The sequence below is a fragment of the Abramis brama genome (assembly GCF_963993115.1).
Source record: "Abramis brama genome assembly, chromosome: 5".
Lineage (NCBI taxonomy): Eukaryota > Metazoa > Chordata > Actinopteri > Cypriniformes > Leuciscidae > Abramis > Abramis brama.
The window spans coordinates 16,770,612-16,793,652 of record NC_139967.1 but is presented as its reverse complement, the minus strand read 5'-3'; the positions used below and the strand labels follow the sequence as shown (position 1 = coordinate 16,793,652).

General features: G+C 35.3%; 1 protein-coding gene across 2 annotated transcripts; it reads right to left on the bottom strand.

Moving 5' to 3' along the window:
* Positions 1–21,792, bottom strand: adam28 (ADAM metallopeptidase domain 28). 2 transcript variants are annotated; one of them, XM_084115304.1, is made up of 23 exons: positions 21,594–21,792; positions 20,425–20,503; positions 19,404–19,492; positions 19,252–19,325; positions 19,007–19,085; positions 18,804–18,880; positions 17,932–18,127; positions 17,568–17,630; positions 17,156–17,227; positions 16,400–16,569; positions 16,099–16,180; positions 7,860–7,990; positions 7,410–7,587; positions 6,506–6,595; positions 2,864–3,059; positions 2,651–2,753; positions 2,381–2,537; positions 2,093–2,173; positions 1,820–1,910; positions 1,628–1,736; positions 1,458–1,548; positions 1,261–1,347; positions 1–631 (listed from the first exon to the last, which is right to left on the bottom strand). In XM_084115304.1, the coding sequence occupies exons 2-23, from the start codon at positions 20,483–20,485 to the stop codon at positions 605–607; spliced, it is 2,304 nt and encodes a 767-aa protein (XP_083971430.1). In that variant the 5' UTR covers positions 20,486–20,503; positions 21,594–21,792; the 3' UTR covers positions 1–604. The 2 variants fall into 2 exon arrangements, with proteins under 2 accessions (XP_083971430.1, XP_083971431.1); XM_084115305.1 differs by lacking the exon at positions 21,594–21,792 and having other exon boundaries at positions 1,458–1,545; positions 20,425–20,633.
* Positions 21,793–23,041: the final 1,249 nt, after the last annotated feature.

Here is a 23,041-nt window from a genome sequence, read left to right as displayed (position 1 = left end):
TTTGGTCATATATTTATTTTAAAAAAATCACCTGAATGTGTTTTTCAATGTACATTACAGTTGGATTGCATTTTACAGTACAATCAGATTTCATAAATGCAAAACTAAAGTAAACATTAGAATTTAAGCATTTAGATTTGATAATAATCTGTTGAAAGTGCATTGTAGCAAAATGTATGTTACAAAGTACAGTGTTTTCAACTGCTTGGCAGACATTGCTATGAAAAACTAGAAAACAATCACATCTATGACAGTTAGTGACTTTACAGAGGGGGAGTGACATTTTTACAAACTTTAGAAAAGCAGCGTTCTAATTTTGTCTCTTGAACATTCAGTGGACGTGAGTCAGCTGTTATTGCTGACTGCAAATAATAAAAATCATTGCACAAGGGAGGCTCATTTACACAGAAACAGACTGTACAAATAAATAAATGTAGTTAAAAACAAACATGACTTAAAATTCATTATTTGGGTCAAGGACAATCTCGCCGTTTATTAAGCCTCAGTCTCTTTCAAACACTTGCAATCCCTTCTGCAGGGTCTGGAGTGATTGACCATCCCAAAGTGCAGGTTCAACTTCTTGAGGTTTGACAGGTGCTAGACATCACACCTTTGGAGGTGGTCTAAGAGCCTACAAGGAGGAAAATTCATTTAGAGGAAAAAGATATATTATGTTTCTGAAGACATTTTTCAAATGTATTATTCACTTGAAATGAACATGTTTGCTAAATTAATAAATGTGAACTTGCCAGATAATCTTTTTAATGCTTTGATTTTTTTTAAGCTGAGTGACTGGTATGGTTAAAGGTACAGTATAGTTCAAAAGACACAAATTTCTGTCAAAATGTATTCAGTTCTTCCTTGTTTTTATAGCAGAATATCCAAGCTTAAAGTAAATGGTGACCAAAGCTGTCAAGCAAGATTTTCAAAAAATAATTTTCAGTGAATAACTTAAATTTCAGTCTGTTTCTCACACACAGCTATTGCACTACTTTAGTAGATGTTGAATATTGTATACAAGTCACATGGACTATTAGTACTCTATGCCTTTTTAACATTGGGGAGATTGACAGCTCCTGATCCCCATCTACTTACATTGTGTGTTAAAAAGAGCAGCACGAATGCTAAACACTTGTGTTCTACAGAAGTCAATATAGGTTTGAAAAAAACATGAGAATGAGTAAATGGTTACAGAATTTTCATTTCGGTGTGAACTAACCCTTTAAATACTGATGTTGTGGTGTGTACATGTTGTGTTACCTGACGTGCCATTCTGAAGTCATTATGTAGAGCGCTGGACTGGACTGAAGAGGGTGGAGGTGGAGGAGGTGCTCTAGGTTTTATTACCTAAGAATATAAAGATCACAAGTTCCTGATCACACTTTCATCATTCATTGAGTATCGATTTTATAAGAGATTTGTTTGTTCAAATGAAGTTAGATGTGACTGCGAGTTACCGGAGATGGCTTCTGATTTGACATCGGCAATCTCTGTTGGCTCAAGTCAGGGATGTCAACTATATGAACTTTCTGCTGCCTTGGACGGCTTCTGAGAAAACAGCAGCATTAAATACAGTTGATTTATTGACTTCCCCAAGTGTGAATGCATTTGTTTACTATACTCTTACCTGGATGAATGTGGTGTACTGTTTCTGCGTTTGTAAAAGAAGACGGCCAGTCCGATTAGAAGTATCCCAATCAGAACACAGACAACCACAGCAATGGCTACCGTCACACCTAGAAGTGCAAAAAATCTCATTCATGATCCTCAAAACTAAAAGAATATGAGGCTATTTTGAATGCAGAATCTGCAGTACTACCTTTAGACAAACCGTCACTTTCGGTTGGTGCTTCACAATCTGGCGGCAGCCATCCAGGTTCACATCTGCATTGCAGTCTGTGGTCACAAACCTGTAACATATACACATATTAATTCCTCTAAACCACAGTTACAACTTCTGATGTGAAGCAAAGTTATGTCAATAGACTTGAAATAGTCATAAACCAATGAGCTCTTGAAATAAAGCACAGATTTGTTTCATTTTATGAGAAAAACGAGAAGTTAATGTTCGAGAAAGGAATATTTGACCTACCGCATGGCCTTTGCATTTGGCTGAGCAGTTTGTTGCTTTGTAAGCCGTCTCTAGGTCAACGCACTCGTTCTGGTTACAAACCTGAGTAAACAAAATAAATGAATAAAGAATGGAAATAAATAATATGCTTCCTGATGCTTCAAATAATTTAAATGTAACAATTGTGGCAAACCTAAAAAAGTTTGGGTTCTTTTATTAAAGGTCTTTGAAGAAATGAATTGTTATTGAACTACAAAGTAATGTGTGTGTTTGTAGTATAACTGACATGCATATGGAGATCAGCCTTACCAACCCTTCCCCGCATTTGGTGCCAGTGTCGACTTGGCCGTAATCCTCTTCAGGATTGCCGTAGAATGTGGCTTTACAGTTGAGGAATGCTACCAGCCGTCCATAATTAGGACTGTCATTGCCTTTTACACAGAACAGTTTTCCACACATCACATCTCTGTAGATAGATAAATACAATTGGTGGTTGATCAGATGGGGCAAAATAGTTATTGAACTGTATGATATGTGAAAGGATTATTAATAGATATACAGATGGATGTAAAATCTTACTGTTTTTGGCATCCGACATATGTATTGCCATTATGTTTGCAGTAAGCGTAGTACTGTGCTTTTGTGTTATGGTTGTAGCAATCGTCTCCAGCCTCCTCAGCATCTTTATTTATTTATTTTTGTAATAAAAGAAAAGTTAGAACAGTCATGTGGGGTTCTGCACTGATTATTTTTCAATATTATTGTGTTGCATCAATATATTGCTGTACTTACTTGGACCCCACATTTTAATACACTGCTCAATTCTCTGAGGACACTGGCCATTGTAGCAATAACCTTTCCCATTGTTGCAAGGGAGTCCGTTGACTGTAAAGACATCTTCAGGACACATGGCTGATTTTCCAGTGCAGGACTCAGGCAAATCACAGTCATGATTTATTGGACGACACACATGTGAGGCTGACATAATCTGATGGGGAGGAATAAAAAACATGCGTAGATTATACTTTCAGAGCAGTAAGTATAAGTAAGTACAGTGTAGAGTTTGGGTATGCAGGGTATACATGTGCACATGGCTTTATTATAATATTTTAGGAAATATTTAAACCAAATTTCTTTATTTCGGATTAAAAACCCCAAGTGTGAAATGTAATTGGTACGAAAACAGAGAGAAGAGAGAACAGAAGCGTCATTTGAGTCTCATCATTATTCATGAAAAGGAACACCCCTCAAAAGATGACAATAGTGGAATACAACACCCCTTACTGAGAAACTTTGTGATAAGCTCAGATTCAGAATCACTTGCAGTCCATATTGGGAAAGGAGCAAGCAAATGGATAGTTTCCCCAAAAATGAAAATTCTGTCATCATTTACTCATCCTCAAGTTGTTCCAAACCTATATGAATTTCTTTCTTCTGCTGAACACAGAAAAATATATTTTGAAGAATGTCGTTAACTAAACAGTTGACATTGACCTCCATAGTATTTTTCTTCCATACTATGGAAGGGGTCCATCAACTGTGTGGTTATCAGCATTCTTCAAAATATCTTCTTTTGTGTTCAGCAGAAGAAAGAAATTCACACAGGTTTCAGTGTAAAAAATTATATGATCAATAAGTTATGATACATTTGTTTTTACATTGCTTTAATACATCAAAATAAGTTAAGCACTTTTCAACATTTTGTATAATTTATACAAGATTTAACTCATTTTTTAAGTCAGTTTCATGTAATTTAACCTACTTTGGTATACATTATGTTCTAACCATGAAATATTTGTTCAAATAAGTTATGAAATAGCTTCAATCATAAAAATCAAAAAAGATTTTTTGGGGCGACTTAGGGAAACGTTGACACATGACAACACTGTACCACAATGGAAAATGGTCCAAAAAAGTACTTTTTCTTTAAAATTATGATTTTCTTTTCTATCTAATAGCACATTTCTTTTAGAAATTGGTAGATTTATATACTTGGAACTCATGCAAACCAAAAATAAGTAGATCCCCATCATTCCCTATCATTTGGCTAAATCATCCTCACTCTCATCACATGGAAGAGCTAACTCTGCACTCTTCCTATTGCCCTTTCCATAAAATATTGTATTCATTTTCTGAAAAGAAGAAATCAATTTGTTATTTATACATAAATACAACTACAATAAAATAAACACTTCAATAACTGCAATCATATTGTTGATGGTACTATCTATAAAAATAATCCCAATGGGGAAATACATTACTGCACTTCCACTGTGGTACAGCGTTGCCATATGGCAACATACCTATTTTTCCATAGTGGTACAGCATTGCCATGTGGAAACATTGATATTTTCTCAATTTGCAGTAAAACTATATTAGACCAAATTGATTTGTAAATAAAAAATATCTAATTTACTTATAAAAGAAAAAAATCCCCCTTGAGAAGAAATGTTTAGAAATGAGGTTAATAGAGCATTTTCTGGAGCACTTTAACCTCATTAACCTCACTTAACCTCAACAGGTGTCTTTCTTGTGAGGGTGACAGTTGGAAAGAGAGGTCTGGGGGGACATTCAAATATCATTTGACTTAAAAACAGCACATCATCGGCTACCTTGAGGCATGCCCTTTTAAATCCCATAGTGCAATATATAAGGAAATTAGAAGAAATTAATTGTTGCCACATGGCAACGCTGTACCATAAAGGGTTACGTTTCCAGTTTCCAAGTTACAAACTAACCCTGAAATCGTTGGCAGAAAGTTTTATACATGGGATGGCCAAATTCTATAATGTGGCAGATTAAGAATAAGAGGCCAAAAGGGTTGCTTAGCATTACCCCGCATTAGCTAAACATTTCTATACACTGTAAACCCGAATAAGTTGGCAAAACTCAAAAAATATAAGGCAATCAGTTGCCTCCATTTTTTTAAGTTAAGAAATTCAAAGTTTAAGTAAGCAGAGCTGGCAGATTTTTATTTTGTACTTATACATTTTAATTGTTCTTAACTTGAAATGTTTGAGTACACTAATTCATACAGTCTCACCTCTGAGTCATCCTAATCTACATTTCATTCCCTCATCCCTCACTCTCTCTCTCTCATGCTCAGATCACCTGAATTCACCCAAGAATATATATAGTTCAATGTGAATGAGTATCACCGAGTATTATACATGTTTGGTATCATTTGAAATGTCTCAGTGCGACTGGTACAAATGTCTAATTTCCAAATAAGTAAAACAAAAGGTAATAAGGTTTTTAAGAGTTTAGAGATAACTGATACACAAAGGAAGGTGGTCTCTAGACAAATGGTCTCATACCCCAAAAAGATGTCAACTCTGAATATAAATTCCCACTGTTAGCAGATGTTTCCATGTGAAAGAGGTTCTCTCAAATCAAGATGCATGCACCACTTGTCACCATGATGGTAACTATACTAAAACCAACATTAACATAAATTCTTCTAAATTAGCATAACAAAATATTAATCACTACTAAATCTCCCACTTAACATTAATCTTGCACAAAAAAACCCATTATATTACACTTAATTTTAGCATTTACTCTCCCTTTCGAGTGTCATCGGCAAAGCATGCTGGGAAATAGACATCCCAGCCGTTTCAGTTAATCTTAAGTTCGTCTAAATTAAAAGAAATAATTTCATAAAACTCAAAACAATGAAACAGTTCAGTTTACTTAAAATATATCAGTTCTGTGAACTTGAAAGAAAAAGAAAGTGCTAAATACTCATTAAAGTTCATTTGCTTGAACTAATTAGTTTAATTTAAGTTTGTCCTACTCAAACCAATTAATTATTTTGAGCGTCAGGGTTTACAATTTTTTTACACTGCACTGTGAACACGGTTGTTTGAGAAATTCGTGTTTCACAGACGTACTTTGCAATTTTAATCCTGTCCAAATCTGCAGGGCTGCTGATGATCTGTTTTCTCTGTGTCGCAGGAGTTCAAATTCATTTGGAATTGTGCAGTACCAGATGAGATTTGATTATAAACTTTCTAATCAATATGAATATAAATGATATAATTTATAAAGAAGATCAGCTGGGCTGTCATTGACATCTTACAAGTTACATCTTATAAAAAAATTTTAAGACTGTTTACAACAAGTCAATTACCTAAAAACGTAGATTGGTCTAATTTGATACCAAAAAGTAAGACTGATTACCCCAAACTAAGGAATAAAGAATATTCTATATTATTTTATCTCTATAAAGCATAGACTTTATTCCATCCACAGAAAGAAACGTGTATTATTGAATAGTCTATACACAATCTTCCAGCCTAGGCTGAAGTCATTTACATTAACAACAATTTGGGACAAATATGGAAAACTAACTGCCGCAGACCCACAGTGATTTGATACCTTCATGATTTGATGAATGATACAGCAAAATGCCCCCAACTCTTTGAATCTTACCTTGCAGTTTTCACAACATTTTCCTATTGCACATTGTGAGCCCTCTGTTAGTTTGCAGGTGGTTGCATTGCAGCATGGGTTTGTACACTCCTATGCAAAAACATTTAGTGTTAATCTTGGTTGTGAAATAATGACACTGAGAATGTCTTACAATGAGATATCTTAGCTAGTGGGTGTGTTTAAGTTGTGAGCACATAATAAACGGCCTTTTTAAGTTCTAGTTCAGAGAATTTAGAAAAGCTCTAGGAAAGTAATTTACTTGTCTAAGTAGACAATGAATGAATGAATGAATGAATGAATGAACATAAGGATCCAGTGAAAGTATGCAGTACATCCTACTCATATCCTGTCCAAAAATAATAGATGACGAATGTGCATGTATAAACAAATCTGCAGTAATGCATGTATTCCATCTGCAGCGAGTGCACTTATAGAATTAAGATTTTGCATATGAGAGATTGTCCATAAGCACACCAAACACAATGCTACTTTAGCAACTTGTTGTCAAATGTATGATAAAAAAACATTCCTGAGGATCGTCTGTGCATGTCTTGACAGTATCTTTCTTCCTGACAGTATCTGGCTTTGATTTGTTGAGTACTTCTAGTCAAATTAGCTTATGTGAGGAATAATTTGTTGTGTCTTTACATTCCTTGTCATCCTAAAGGGCATTTTGATATATATGTGCTCAAATCATTTATATTCTTTATAGGAATCCATTAATATCTAGGAACAATGACAGTGGGGTTGTAATTCTAACTACATTAAAAAAAAAAGCATTTTCAACAAATACCTTTATACTTGGTATATTTATTTTTGATATTTTGAGTAACTTAATATCAATTTGTTGCAAAAACATTTCAAATCATTGAATTCAGATATAGGAATCCCGTAGTCTGCTTACTTGCACCGTTCCACAGTCACATTCTTCTCCTGTCTCCACAAATCTGTTTCCACACACAGCCGGCTGAATCAAATCTTTTGATTCGGGCATATTTAGAATACATTCTGGGTTTTTGTTGTTCAGGTAATCAGCATAGCTGCCAGTACTGCAGCTGCTAAAGTGTTGAGGGATGAAATAGCTGTGGAGACAGAAATTTGAAATTTGGTTTTAGGCTCTCCATAACACAGAGATGATCATAAAAAATCTTAAGATTTATTCATATTAACAGCAGTGTGGAATATAAATGTCTGTTAGGGTGATATATAACCTGTGAATACTTGTGGAAATCATTGTTTTTTTAGTTGAATATGCATTATGTAAGCTCTATATTTGAATTAAGCATATATAACACTTTATTTTAGTGTCCGAATAGAGTTCAACAATTTTGTGATTGGCATATATAGGAGTTACCTGAGAGCAGCTGTCATAATGCAAGTGCCATCAGAACAAACACAGGCGCTGGTGTCATGATTCATCCCGAGATTGTGCCCCATCTCATGGGCCATAGTAGCCCCCACTGCTATAGAATTAGAGTTGTGATCCTTTGAAGAGGAAAGATCAGTTAGCACTCAAACTATAGATCGAGGCTTAACATTGATGAAAATATGGATTTTCCATTCAAATCTTTAATTAGTCTATATTATAATCAAGTATTAAGAATAATTTGTGAAGAAGTAAAGAATAAGACATTGCAACAATAAGCGATACACCGCAGATGGGAAAAATGGCCAAAACACTTCCTTCATTATTGTGAAATCACCATTCTCTCTTCTCTTTGAAGGATTAAAAAAACAAAAACAAAAACAGAACTCGCATAAGAAAACACTGATGTGTTTAAACTAAACTCATTCGAATGTTAATGAATTTGATGACTGAATTAACACTCCCGAACAATCTCCATACAATGGCTTTTATTTACAGTCATGTGAAAAAGAACGAACACCCTTTAGAATTTTATGGTTTTACGTATCAGAAATTCAGAACATAATAAAAATCATCTTGTCGTTGGCAGGTCTTAAAATTATTTAAGGTAAATACAACCTCAAAGTTAGGTAAATACAACCTCAGATGAACAACAACAAATTACATATTACAAAGTGTCATTATTTATTTAACAAAAATAAAGCCAAAATGGAAAATCCATGGGTGACAAACTAAGTACACCCATAGGATTCAATTGCTTGTTGAGCCCCTTTTAGCAGCAATAAGTTGAAGGAATCATTTTCTGAATGACAGTGTCCGTTTTCCGCATCGTTCTGAAGGAATTTTGGCCCGCTATTCTTTACAACGTTGGTTCAGTTCATCGAGGTTTGTGGGCATTTGTTTATGCACAACTAAGGTCCCGCCACACATTTCAATCAGGCTGAGGTCTGGACTTTCTGTTGCATACCCAATATCGGCCAAGCTTTAGCTGTCAGACAGATGGCCTCACATTTGACTCTAGAAAACATTGGTATACAGAGGAGTTCATGGTCGACTCAATGACTGCAAGGTGCCCAGGTCCTGTGGCTCCAAAACAAGCCAAAATCATCAACCCTCCACCAGCGTGATGGACAGTTGGTATGAGGTGTTTGTGCTGATATGCTGTGTTAAGTTTTCGCCTTGGCACTTGGCACTGTGCATTATGGCCAGACATCTCCACTTTGGTCTCATCTGTCCAAAGGACATTGTTCCAGAAGTCTTGAGGTTTTTTTCATATGCAACTTTGCAAACCTAAGCCGTGTTGCCATTTTCTTTTTCTAACTACTGTCATGAACTTTAACATTTAACATGTTAACTGAGACCATGTAGAGTCTGAGGTGTAGTTCCTGGATGTTTTGCGATTTGCGATGTCCGAGCACTGCACGGTCTGACCTTGGGGTGAATTTGCTGGGATGTTCACTCCTGGAAAGATAGGCAACTGTCTTGACTGTTTTCCACTTGTTAATAATCTTCCTTACTGTAGAATAATGGACTTCAAATTGTTTGGAAATGGTCGTATAATCCTTCTCAGATTGATGGCAGCAACAGTTGCTTCTCTAAGATCATTGCTGATGTCTTTCCTCCTGGGCATTCTGTTAACACACACCTGAATGCCAGCAAACTGCCAAAACTTCTGCTTTTAGGTAATCACACTTGCTGATGATCAATTCATCCGACATTTGACTAGCAGTGCCTGACTGTTACTTACCCACTTAATTCCTATGGATGCAGTAAGGGTGCTAGTTTGTCACCCATGTCTTTTCCATTCTGGCCTAGTTTTTGTTAAAGCAACACCAAGGAACTTTTCCTCTGCGGTCGCCCTACAGGTTGGAAGTGGAATTGTCCATTACCGCTGTCGTAAATAATTTAGCCTACCGCATCCTACTGTCGCACGCGCACGCTCGCTGTTTATTCAGCACTGGCTTTGGAATCTATTGTAACGCTTGCCGTAAAGCAAGTCAAATTTGTAGTTTTCTTATGTCTCATTAGAACCAAGGTTATTATAGTTTTGCATTTTTAAATTCGTTTTTATTTTAATATCATTTTCAAATTTCCTATAAATTTCAGTTTAGTTTTAGTTAGTTTCATTAATGGTTTTGTTAGTTTTAGTTTAATTTTTATTTTGTGAACACATTTCTACAGTATTTAGTTTTTATATATTTAGTTTCAGTTTCAGTTTTAGTAATTATAGTTTAGCAGAGTTAACAGAACATTTCCAGTTAAAGACATTTAATTTCAGCAAAGTTTAATGTTTGCAGTTTACATTTAACTCTTGTGAAAACCTCTCAGTAATAAAAATTTAATAATTGTTTGAGGATGAACAAAGAACCAAACAAATGCAACTAAAAAGTAAAAATTATATAATAATATTAAAAATGAAATCTTGTTAAACGTGGTGTATAAGAAAAAGAAAAAGATATGCATATGATTATTATGATTATTCTTTAAGGTTATTTCAATTATTAATCCTTTCAAACATTATTCTTGTATTGATCCATTTATGCTTTCTGTCTATTGCATCGTTTAAAATCATATAATCATAGTTATACATATTCAAATGTTCTCTTCAGACCAGACATTTAGTATACTTCTACTCTGACAAATATACGTCTATTTCTGGGCTATAGACATGCTATTTGTTATTTCCGTTTTCTGCTCAGTGTGGTCTCTTGCCTAATATGTGTGGTATAGGCCTATCTTGTTTAGGCTAGTTTCACATGAGATGGTTATCCCCTTTCCCTCTAAAAACCTCACTTATCGGGCTTATGCTACTCTGAATAATGCCTGAACTTTGTATCTTGAGCACTCCTTGCGTAGCTTTGGTTTTTGCCTCTTCATGATGATTCGCTTAATATAGTCCTGCTTTGTAAGTCGCTTTGGATAAAAGCGTCTGCCAAATGACTAAATGTAAATGTAAATGTAAATGTAAATAACCAGTGGCGGAGCTAGGGGCCATGGCCACCCCTTGGTCTAAGCTTGGCCACCCCTTTGGCCACCCCTCTCACAACTGCTGTTTCTGTCTCTTTTTTTATTGACAAAAATCGCGTTTTTTAAAACGCTGAACCGTCTCTTTAAGACCACAAAAAACGTGTGACTTTTCAGACGCACACTCCAACTTCACCTCAGCGCCAGGCGCAAGTCAAACGAGTGCGGAAATTTGCAAGTGCTGAATGAGCTTCAGCAGAACATCAGACAGTGATATGCACATAGTAAATATAGAGTCAATCTCAACTGGTGGGTTGCAAGACCGTTTTGAGGAAGTCGAATAGTGTGCAGTAATTCTCTTTTTTTTCTGATGCTACTTTTATTTTAGAAAATGTGTGTGAAAGCTTGTGACACTTCTGTCAGATGCTGAGAAAAGCGCGTTGTCCTTATTCAGTTGGCTATCTTCGGTAAGATGAGATGTTGTCAGGCCAAATGTCAGTAAAACTAACTAACTTTCCTGTCATACGGCTGACAGCAGTTGTACTGTGCTTGCGGTACGCTCATCACGTGCAAATGCGGCGTGCTGTAGTTCTGTCGTAGTTCTGTCGTCAATTAACTCATGAATCAAAAAGGCGATTAAAGCTGTCAAAACTGCATGCATGTATTTGTTATACATGTGTCACATGTGTCTGGATTAAAATATTCTGCTATGTGAGATCACAATATAAGGCACAAATGGATATGTAATGTTTTAATGTCCAAATAAATATGAGCACTGTGCATTTGTACTAAAAGATAGGCATTCATTTTGCGTTCATTTGTAAAGGACAAACAAAAATGGATAATTTTTAAATCCATAAAATAACTTAATTTTACATTCTGGCAACATTACATTATGAAAAACATAACATTTTACACTATGTGCTGTTGACTTCCGCCTTGTTCACATTCTTGCACATGGGGATTCAAAAGACAACTTTTGTTTTCCTTTTTAATTTAGGTATGATAGAACTGTTGCAATTATTTATTTTGACAACTAATATAGAAAGTTAAACATTTTTTTTGACAGACATTTTTATATTGATTATATAAAACGCATTGAAGGTTCAATAATCTTTGGACTACAGTATTATCTGCATGTTATCTCATCCATGAAGATGCAACAATGTAGAACAAGCTATTAGAGATTTTGAGAACCAGAACCAAGCTAACAGAGCAAGTTGAACTTTAGCTATAGTGTGTGCTCTCAAAAAAATAACTCTTTGAATGAACGTAAAAAAATCATGGAAATGATTTCCACACGATTAACTTGCTTTATTTCAGCATTATGCAATTATGTTATTCCAATTTAATGTACTTACGTTGGGTCAACTTAATTTATTAAGGTTGATTCAACTTATTTACTATGGTTGGACACAGCTTACTTTTATATTGTCAGCCCAACTAATTTACTTAATTTGCATCCAATGTGGTTGTTATTTTCATTCATCCATCAATATTTCATTTATTTTAGTGACACATAATTAATTTGACAGACTACAGCTAGCTATTTGCTAGCAGTAACACATATTAGCATCTTAAATGCTAAGATTTACATGCTCCTTCAATCAAAGCAGTTAAAAGTAACCAAATCAGTCCACAGCCAAACAAAATGCTCCACACTTCTCCACAATGGTAACCCACTGTAATTTAAATGGTTCTAATAATTCCAATGTAATTGAACATTAAACACAATTACACACTATCAAGTCTTCCCCTTTTCTCATTTTCTCAAAAAAGCATAAAATAACACTTAATTTTAACATTTATTCTCTCTTAATTCAACCATATGCAAAGCATGCTGGGAACAACAAGCACTGCCCAGTTTCAGTTAATGCAACACAAATCATTCATGTAATCCAGCACAAACGGATTAAGTAAGATTCAATTTTACATATTAAGCAGATTGAACACAATCAAATTAAGTTAGGGCAAAATGGCTGTTGGCGTCGCACTATACTGCCACCCTCTGGATGTAAGAAATTTTTACTTAACATAAATGGTTTGTGTTTAGACAACACGTTAGGATTTTGTACTGTTAAGTTGAGACATAATTACGTGGACCTTAATAGAAAAAAACATTTCAAGTCAACAAACACAATTATTATAAGTAAACTAAATATAAATATATTATGTAAAGTGCACAACCTTCCTAGTTCATTTTTTTGAGTGTGCCCTTTAATTACTATTTAATTAATTTTAATATGAGGTGGTGGGTAATAATAAAAAATATATAAAATTCACTCAGTATTCCATGATTCCTAATTCACTACTATCTCAATTACAATTAAGTACAAATTAACTTTATTCAGTTGTGTAGGCACTAAAACAGTCCAATACATTATAGTCAAATTATTTTTTATGATAAAATAATTACGATTTCTGTGCCACCCCAGACTGGTTGCTGGCCCTTGCCTGGCCACCCCTATGAAAAAATCCTGGCTCCGCCACTATACCTGGAATTAAAGGTGTGGTAGGCCTATATGTGATTATCTTTTTTGTCAATTTTTTCAAAATCACTTGAAATCCTATTCCTAACCCACTTACAGCCACTGAGTTAGAAGCACTGAAATGAAAATTAAGCAATTTAATCATCTGTGGAACAGGCAGGACTCGAAAAAACTCCAGCCAATCATTTCCAAGACCACCTAGAATCATTGGACAGTAAGTTCGTCAATCAAACGGTCGTACCATACCCCCCTCCCCCATCCCCCTCGCGTGCGTGACCTCGAGAGACAGAGAGAGAGTAATGGGTGGAGTCAGGGCCAGCGTTGGAGGAAAGAAGGTAGAACCATTTGAGTTATGTATTTTCAAAATCTGCCGGCCGTTTTGCAAATCCCATACCCTACCTTTAAGGTACAGCTGTATTTGCATGAGGTGGAAATACTTATTTGGGCCTTTCTGCTTATTAGGACTGGTTCACACAGAAAGTGGTTTTGCTTTGAAAAACGGAAGACGCGGGCACAGTGGGGAAAAAGCGCAAGGTCTCGATATGTGTCTTTTAAAAGTTGAACTTATTTTAACTTGAGTGCCACGTTTTTAGAGCGTCGTGTCATGCACGTGATGCTGCAGAAGATGCGAGACTCAAGCGCAACGGTCATACATTGAAAAATAAAATAGCACAGTGGAAAAAAGTGATTTTCCTATAGGCTTATTTAGGAGAGCTTATTAATTACGAAAACGATTATTTATTTCTGCGAATTATTATTTTGTTACAGTTAGTTTTTCAGTAACTGTTGTTAGTTTTGTTTAGTTTTAGTTTTTCATTAATGTTGAAATTTCTATTTTATTTCAGTTTACGAAAATGTTTTTTGACCAATAGTTTTAGTCTTAGTTTCAGTTTTCGTTTACGAAAATAACCTTGATTAGAACTACAGAAATGCACCCGATCTGGCAATCTTAGTCTGCGTTCACACTGCAGGGCTTAATGCTCAATTCCGATTTTTTGAAAAAAATAGATTTTTTTGCAAGGCCGTTCACATTTCCAATTAAATGCGACCTTTTGTGATCTCCTGTGTGAACGTGAAATGACCCTGAAGTGACCCGCATGCGCAGAAGAGTACTCAACGGTCAACGACCTCACTTGTTGTTTGCGGAAGTAGCTAAACTTCAACTAACTGTGATTCTCATTTCTCACACACACACGAGCGCGCGCAGCGACCGTTACACAAGAGCCAGACAGCAGCCGCTGACCTATCTAATATCAGCACAAATAAGTTAACATAACGTTAGTCATATATAATGATGGTGGCCGTGGGCTTTTATTTATTTTTTTAATTAACGGGCTCGTCGAGGTCGACCCGTTCGGCAGATTTACCTCAGCTCGACGAATATGCAGTCCGTTTTCAAACCGACGACTACTTCAACGCAGAATTATGACGTTTTTAATTTCGTCAAAAGCCTAGGCTACGTTCACACTGCAGGCTGAAACGACCCAGTTCCGATTTTTTTGCCCCTATGCGACCTGTATCTGATCTTTTCATGACCGTCTGAACGACACAGATCCGATCTTTTCAAATGCGACCCAGGCCACTTGGGTATGTGGTCCCAAATCCGATACATATCCGATCTGTTGAAATGCGACTTCAGTTTGAACGGCCAGGTCGCATGTATCCGACCCGCACGGCATTGATACGCGAAAAACGTCATAATTCTGCGTTGAAGTAGTCGTCGGTTTGAAAACGGACTGCATATTCGTCGAGCTGAGGTAAATCTGCCGAACGGGTCGACCTCGACGAGCCCGTTAATTAAAAAAATAAATAAAAGCCCACGGCCACCATCATTATATATGACTAACGTTATGTTAACTTATTTGTGCTGATATTAGATAGGTCAGCGGCTGCTGTCTGGCTCTTGTGTAACGGTCGCTGCGCGCGCTAGTGTGTGTGTGAGAAATGAGAATCACAGTTAGTTGAAGTTTAGCTACTTCCGCAAACAACAAGTGAGGTCGTTGACCGTTGAGTACTCTTCTGCGCATGCGGGTCACTTCTGGGTCATTTCACGTTCACACAGGAGATCACAAAAGGTCGCATTTAATTGGAAATGTGAACGGCCTTGCAAAAAAATCTATTTTTTTCAAAAAATCGGAATTGAGCATTAAGCCCTGCAGTGTGAACGCAGACATAGCGTGGATATAAAGGACGAAAAAGTGCCTTTCACCCTGTCACGACTTGATGAACCACTGAAACGATTTTGGAAACATTATTTGAAGGTAAAAAATCCTACTTAGTTTTGCTTTAAATAAATAATGACACACTGTAATGCCATGTGTTGTTGTTCATCTGAAGTTGTATTTACCTAATTCTAAGACCTGCCAAGGATCGATTTTCTCAGGTGTTCAAATACTTATTTGCAGCTGTATCATACAAATAAATAGTTAAAAAATCATACATTGTGATTTCTGGATTTTTTTTTTTTAGATTATGTCTCTCACAGTGGACATGCACCTACGATGACAATTTCAGACCCCTCCATGATTTCTAAGTGGGAGAACTTGCAAAATAGCAGGGTGTTCAAATACTTAGGCTATTTTCCTCACTGTATATATCATAATTTCTTCATAAAAAGGTTCATACACAGACTTCAGTGCACAGTTAGTAATAGTGCATTTCCTTTTCTTTTATAGTGATCCTGACAAACTTGTTTATTTATTTTGATTAATATTATTTTAAATATATATTTATGTCAAATATGTTTGTGACTTTTTTCAAGAGAATATTAATACCTGCACAATTCCTGTTGAATGACCTCCACACAGGGTTCCAATGTAAGCTAGACCCACAGTTGATCCATCTAAGTCAATTGCACTGGAAGAAGGACAAAAAACAATGTTCAAACTTGTTCAAACCAATCCTGCTGGATTACGTCCAGTTAGTTAATAAAGTGAATATATAATCTGTCTTCTTCCTGGTTCAGCCTAAACCACGTAAAAGAGAACACAATGACGCAGATTGGAGTAGAGAAAGTATTGGAGAAGTTCTGAGCTGAATATTTGTATTTTCACACATGTAGTTATTGGAGCAGACCTGAGGAGTTGGGCATTGTCGTGCTTCTTTCTTTTGACGAGATCACTGTTCCTCCAATTGGAAAAGCTGTCTAGAGTTACTCCAGCAACAGAGGACACTGTTATCTTATCGCTGTCTGTCCACACTTCAAATCCAATCAGAGCAACAAAGGTGTTGATTTCTTTATAGACCTGCACACCCAGAAAAGAGTGACAGAAAGAGAATTATAAGTTATTGTATTTTATGGGGTTCAAAATTCTGATAATTTCTTTCGGATTTAAAACCTTTTTAAATTACAAACTGTATTATAAAAAAAATCAGTGAGAAGTTGTTACATTTGTATTTTGTATGTCCCCCTTTTGGATGAAATTGACTCGTGAGCTTGTGGAAAACCTGATAGTCCATGTTATCCAGCATGATTGTCATCTTGTGTGTTTCAGTGGAAGCAAGGAAGCCACAGACTATATCACAAATTGTATAAGTCTAGAACCTAGAAATATTAAGATTCTGCACTATTTATTACTCATTTTATGCCATAATGTTCCTTTGTTTTAAATCACTTTTAAATTAAGTATTAATTTTCTGATTTTTGGATTCCACTGTATATACGTTTTGTACTTGTGTAACAAAAACTTATTTGGACATAAAAGTTTTTTAACTAAAAAGATCTGTATCTAGTCATGTAATCCTACCAATTATCACACTCAAGAACGTGTCATAACTGTTGCCATGCTGTACTTTTTGAATAGCATGTACTGTACGTCATCAGTGACTCACAATATTGATGAAATTGATGATCTCGAATATCCTCGTTCTCAGCTTCCCAAGATTGCTGTCCATTTTCTTGTACTGAGGGGGGAAATAAATTGAATTATGCATTACGTCACTCATTAGTCACTCTGGTATTAGGAAACTCTCTCTGAAATCTGTTAGCATCAGTGTTTTTAAATTTACTGTGTGAAATTTAGAAACAGTTTGATTCCATGAAAACGTCAATGCTGAACAAACACAAAATCCCACATATGTTCCTCTAACCTTGTGAGTTTTTTTTGTTTAGAATGTCAAATATCAGCTGATAATGACTGAGACCTCCCCCCCACCCCCTCAAAAAAAAAAGAATAATATTTATCTATTAATTATTAAATCTCTGTTATATTGAAACATTAGGTGCATTGACTCTTGCTCTTACTGCTCTGTTGTCTGCCACAAGGAAGAGCTCGACGTATTTTTGTTGCTGGAACAAACTTGGCCCCTGATCAAGAGGAAAGAAATAGGTGGAAAATAGAGAACAGAAAACAGAATAATGAATTCAGAGAAATCATTTTGAGAACAATACAAACTACCTTACTTCAGTGCATATGAATTAGGGTAATTTAGGACATTTCTTGGACTTTCAACTTCTGCAATTTATTGTGATTGTCACCTCAGCTTTGCAGAACAACAATTGAGACTTTAACACATGACAACCCAGATAGAATATGATTAATCCTAGTGAAACTTTAACCTTTAATTGTGATTTGCTGCTTTTTGTAATGCCGAATAGACAGTCTTACTGAGGAACGAGAACGGGATTTCAGAATGCGTGGAGGAGCGCCATCCTCACTCTCATCCCAACTAGTGTTGGTGACTCCACACACCCTCGGCGTGTCTTCAAGTGCCTCTTCATACTTAGAGACAGCATGGTCACCATCACCATCCTCGGACAACGGCTCGATCAGAAACCTCTGCTCCGCTGTTTGGAAATAGCCTCTGTGAAGATAATTCACACAATGGGCACAATGTGATTTGACGGTCTTGAGAGAGCAATTGATTAAGAGGTGACTTAATCAAGAGTGCTTGAGAAACCATATGTAATTAATGTGTTTCATTCATCTAGGAAACACAAGTCACACTGTAACTTCCTTTAATTGCAGAAAGGTAAAAAAAAAACATGTTTGAAGCATCAAACTGCTGTATATGTGTAGCAATAGCAAGTGTAAATTGAAAATATATATCTATTTCTGGCTTAAAATAAAGGCTTTAAAAATTTTAAACAAACTTTTTGAAGATTTCTGTCTACTTTGTAAAGCTTGTAAAGCGTAAAGCTTTAGGTTCTGAATGGCACTATAAATAAAAATTATTGTTATTATTTTTTAAAGCAACTTAAAGTCATGAAACAGAAGGTGCGACAGCCTTTTTCTCCCTATTGTGCGTAGTATACATGACTGAGACGGGAAGAAAAATGTGGAACTTGATTTTGTCCGTCTGAAATTGGATCGTTGTAAGAGGAAGGAGGAAATTGTTTTGATTAAAGATAAGGAGGCACAGATAATTTATAATAAATACTAAAATGTTCCATAAAATACAAGAACTGCCTATTTTGATTTTCATGGTGACTAATGATATAAATTGAAAAGAAATATAGTGTGAAACTGTGTTTCCCTACCGTAGTCCATTACAGATGCTCATGCTAACCAGCGACTCGCTGTCATTTACTATATTCCCATGATAATAGCATAAGTCCTGTGGATGAAAAAGGGATCTCTCACACTGTGGATGCAGAGTACTAATTTATTGCAGATTAATTTAGCAGTGTGTTAATGTCATAATGTTCTATTACTGGATAGACCTATACTGGGAATAACATACCAGATCCTCAGGTGTGGTTGTAACAAGCATCCCGTCTTTAGTGTAGTGGGTCTCGCTGTAGTCTTTAGTCAGCATGCCACTGTTAACCAACAGAAATAGGCCTATTAGATCATTCATAAAAAGCTCACTAACTGACTAATCATAATGTGCAATGTGTGAAATGTAGTTGATATAATAGTGAAATGTAGTAATATGACACGCATATGTCACAAGATATGCAAAATATGCTGAGGAAACAGACTCACTCATTTTTCTGGAGATGCATTTCAATGTCTTTCCCACCTAGTGTCATAGCGTATTTCACTGTATCAGGTCTTGACTGCAGGAAAAGAAACGATTTAGTTTGATTAAAATATTAAAATATATTATATTTAGTAGTGGGTAGATGAGAACTCACCTTTAAATCTCTTTTTTGTAGCTCATGTAATTTGATTGGTCGAACAATCTCATAAACCTTTTTTCCATCAAGTTCAGGGATGTGACCAACTATAGCAGATTGACAAACAGAGGGAATTATAGACACTGAATAGTCACAGATTACCCATAAAGTACAGATAGACAGTAATTATGATTTATTGGAATATGCAGTAGGCTGTATATGTACGCTGTAGGATTTAATGGCAGAACTGTTCCAACTGATCCAAATATTTTAGTGAAAACACAAGTTTAAACTTGAACACAGTCTGTCTCAATCTGAAAGAGATTGCATTAATCAAAAAGGTGTTCTTTTGATATTGAGCCTGAGGTGTTAAACAGCCTTATAATCTAATAATCGAATATACACACTGCTATTGACCCAAAGTGATAGTTAGATTAAATCAAACTAAATTAATTGGTCACACTTTATATTTTAGTTACGTACTGAATAATATTAATTAACTTAATATATTAATAAATGGATTTTGTTGTGGATCTGCTTGTGAACACATCTTTTTAGTATTAATACTATTTTGGTATTAGGTCAATTGTATGTAATTATATTTACATGTAATACATGGACACTGCAATCTGATGTGTTACCAATTATTTCACATTTCTTTGGAAACGTTATCTAAAAATATGCAATATTGTTGAAAATGATACAAAACAATATCTTTCAACATTAACATTGTTTACAATACAATTTTAAGTATAATTTACATTTATTTATCTGAATCTCAGTAGTTTCAATGAATTCTAGGATCTGAATGAATAAAATAAAATGCTCACATACTTTGATTTCACATACTGTAATTTTACATCTGACACTGAACTTTAAAAAAAAAATTTGTAACAAACATGGTTCTCAACATAACATTGCCTTTCTTTGCATGAACTCTTATAGACTGTGTCAGTGCAGCATACTATTACTGCTAAAGTGCATAAATAAGTTAATCAGTCATTGTGGAGCAGAGGCACTGGAGTATCCAGTATCTTACCTGAGGGACTGAGTGAAACACACAGAGTGAAGATCCACAACATCAGGTGTCTTCTGGCCATTGTCAGTGAGCAGAACAACTGAAACAGGATAGGTTGGTTAAACGAAGTTTTATAGTTCACCCGAAGTGTAGTTTATTCCACAGACCACACCTTATGTAGAACTGTCTAATCTCTACCCATGCACTTTCAGGAAATGACACTGGGGTATAAAAGATTTGTGACCTGCTTAAACACGCCCCTGTCAAAAGAATGCAGGAAAAAATACAGGCAGGCTGTGACGTAACGAAACTTGCTTAGTGTTCACAAAGTGCTGTGTATTGCACATAGAGCCGTCACATGTGAGTGTTCAATGCCCTTTTTTGACTGCTCCGAATATTGACGTAATGAAAAGTGACTTCTCTATCTATCTGTCTGTCTCTCTCTCTCTCTCTCTCTCTCTCTCTCTTTATCTGTCTGTCTGTCTGTCTGTCTATCTATCTATCTATCTATCTATCTATCTATCTATCTATCTATCTATCTATCTATCTATCTATCTATCTATCTATCTATCTATCTATCTATCTATCTATCTATCTATCTATTGTTAAATAGAATTGTCAGAGCAAAAATCTTTAAGGAAATGTCTTCACTTTTTTACATTTTACATCCACATTTTTACTCTGCGGCCAAGGGGAAATGTTCTACATTTCCTTAATGTTACAATGATATGTAAATGTAAAATGCAAATAGAATTCAACTTTGTTGTGTAATGTACAATGACCGTTGTAAGACCTTGTCTCTTAACACTGAAACTAACACCACAAGAGGTTCAGTCTAACAGGAAACTGTGCTTACCTCAAAATACACAGAGAATTGCCACACTAATAACAGCAAGGGAATCTAAGCACATTCTCTCATGTAAATATCTGACAATGTAATAAAGATATATTGTATTATTTTGAACCTTCATTTCAATTTATACCCTTTTTTATTTACATAATGTATTCAAGGACATTAAACTGACAAATAATAATTTGAATAGATAAATATACTGCTTCCAGTGTAATGATTATTTCTCAAAATGATTTCTCAGATGACTATAAGCAAAACCACTGCATTTTTAGACACACAAAAAAGCTAGAAACAAACAAAGCCTCAAGGAGTAAAACCTCCATAAACTGTGCCTTACCTTCACTTTGTTGCTCCTCTTTCTGTTTTTTTGCTTGTTTGATTTTGAATTTTGTTCAAGACGGATTCATACTTGCTAATACTGGGTCTGTCTGTGGACGTGGTTTGGTCGTCTAGTGGATTTCGAAACATCGTAATTCCTTCTCTTTTTCAGCCATGGGTTTTTTATAAAGATGTCAGTGCATGAAAATGTTTAATGTGAGCCAAAATAGGAAGTTCCTGCCCTGTAGTCTGTGATTTTGTCTCCCACTGAAATGCATTCTCACTCTTCTTCTAATACACAAGGTCAAGTCAAGGACAATAATGCAGTTATTGTGCTTTCTCCTGATGCATCAAACAAAGCTATTGTTCGCTTGTTTGGAGTGGAGAAAGCATGCAGTGTCCATTATGGCCGCATGTGTTGCAAACTGGTCCTTTTCTCTCTTCCTTTGCCCTCCGCCTGCTCTCTGTCCTTATGTGAACTATTTCTCAATTGTTTGTTGTGTCATGGATCTAAACTTGTGTGAAAGAATAACTTGTAGACTGAGATAAGCTGGATCATTGAAAAATCAGTGTTAATCAAACCTTGTTGCTTCAGGTTATTAAGATATTTATAATTCCCCAAAGGACATGAAAGGCTTTTGTAAACAATATTGACACTGTCAAAATTCATATCCTCCACATGAAAGTGTTACATGACTGGAGTTTCAAACATGTGTAAATACAGATACACTACTGTTCATATTTTTGAAACCAGTAAGATTTTCAATGTTTTTTTAGTCTCTTATGTACAGAGCCTCTAAGGGGACATGGTGAAGGAAAAAAAATATGAGATGGGAAGATACATTATTTGTCAATGATTTTGCGTTTCTCCCCTGAAAAAACGTTGTGTTCGCTCGCAAAACTTTTGTGTTCTTTGCGACCAGAAGCAAAGTTTCTTATTAGGGGAACACAAAAAAACAGAAAAACTTTTTCAATGTGCATACTTATAATTCATTATACACTTATTTGTAAATTATCAAATATAAAATAGTTCCAGAGACACTTGTTTGCTGCACCAATTAGTTATCAATTATGTCTTGGCTAATGTTTGCATTAGAGGTCATGAATGGTCATTTTGATGTGTTAAAATCTATATCTCCTCAGCCATATGCATGGTAGGCTATTGCTTATAGTAGTTTGATATATAAGGAGTTTTTTTTCATAGTTTTTTTTTTTTTACATGAATTAATTTTCATTAGTTACATTTACAAATAAACAACTTAAAATGTATAATGAGCACATTTTCATGATTTCTTAACATTTGCTTCAAGCCATCAATGATGCATTTATAGAGGTCAGTAACTGTATTATCACCCATAATAAGTATTAATTAAGTATTAATAACAATATATTCACTTATTTGACAGAAATAAATCTGAATTACTAAAAAGTCATTGTAACTATAATATAATATCATTATAGCATTTA

What these genes read in the sequence shown, in the direction of transcription:
- adam28 (XM_084115304.1), bottom strand. Translation starts at nt 20,485, where the DNA reads ATGGCCAGAAGACACCTGATGTTGTGGATCTTCACTCTGTGTGTTTCA. An exon ending in TATGTCGGATGCCAAAAACA is followed by an intron (nt 2,538 to 2,650) that starts GTAAGATTTTAC and finishes ATCTATCTACAG; the next exon opens with AGATGTGATGTGTGGAAAAC. An exon ending in AGTACACCACATTCATCCAG is followed by an intron (nt 1,549 to 1,627) that starts GTAAGAGTATAG and finishes CTGTTTTCTCAG; the next exon opens with AAGCCGTCCAAGGCAGCAGA.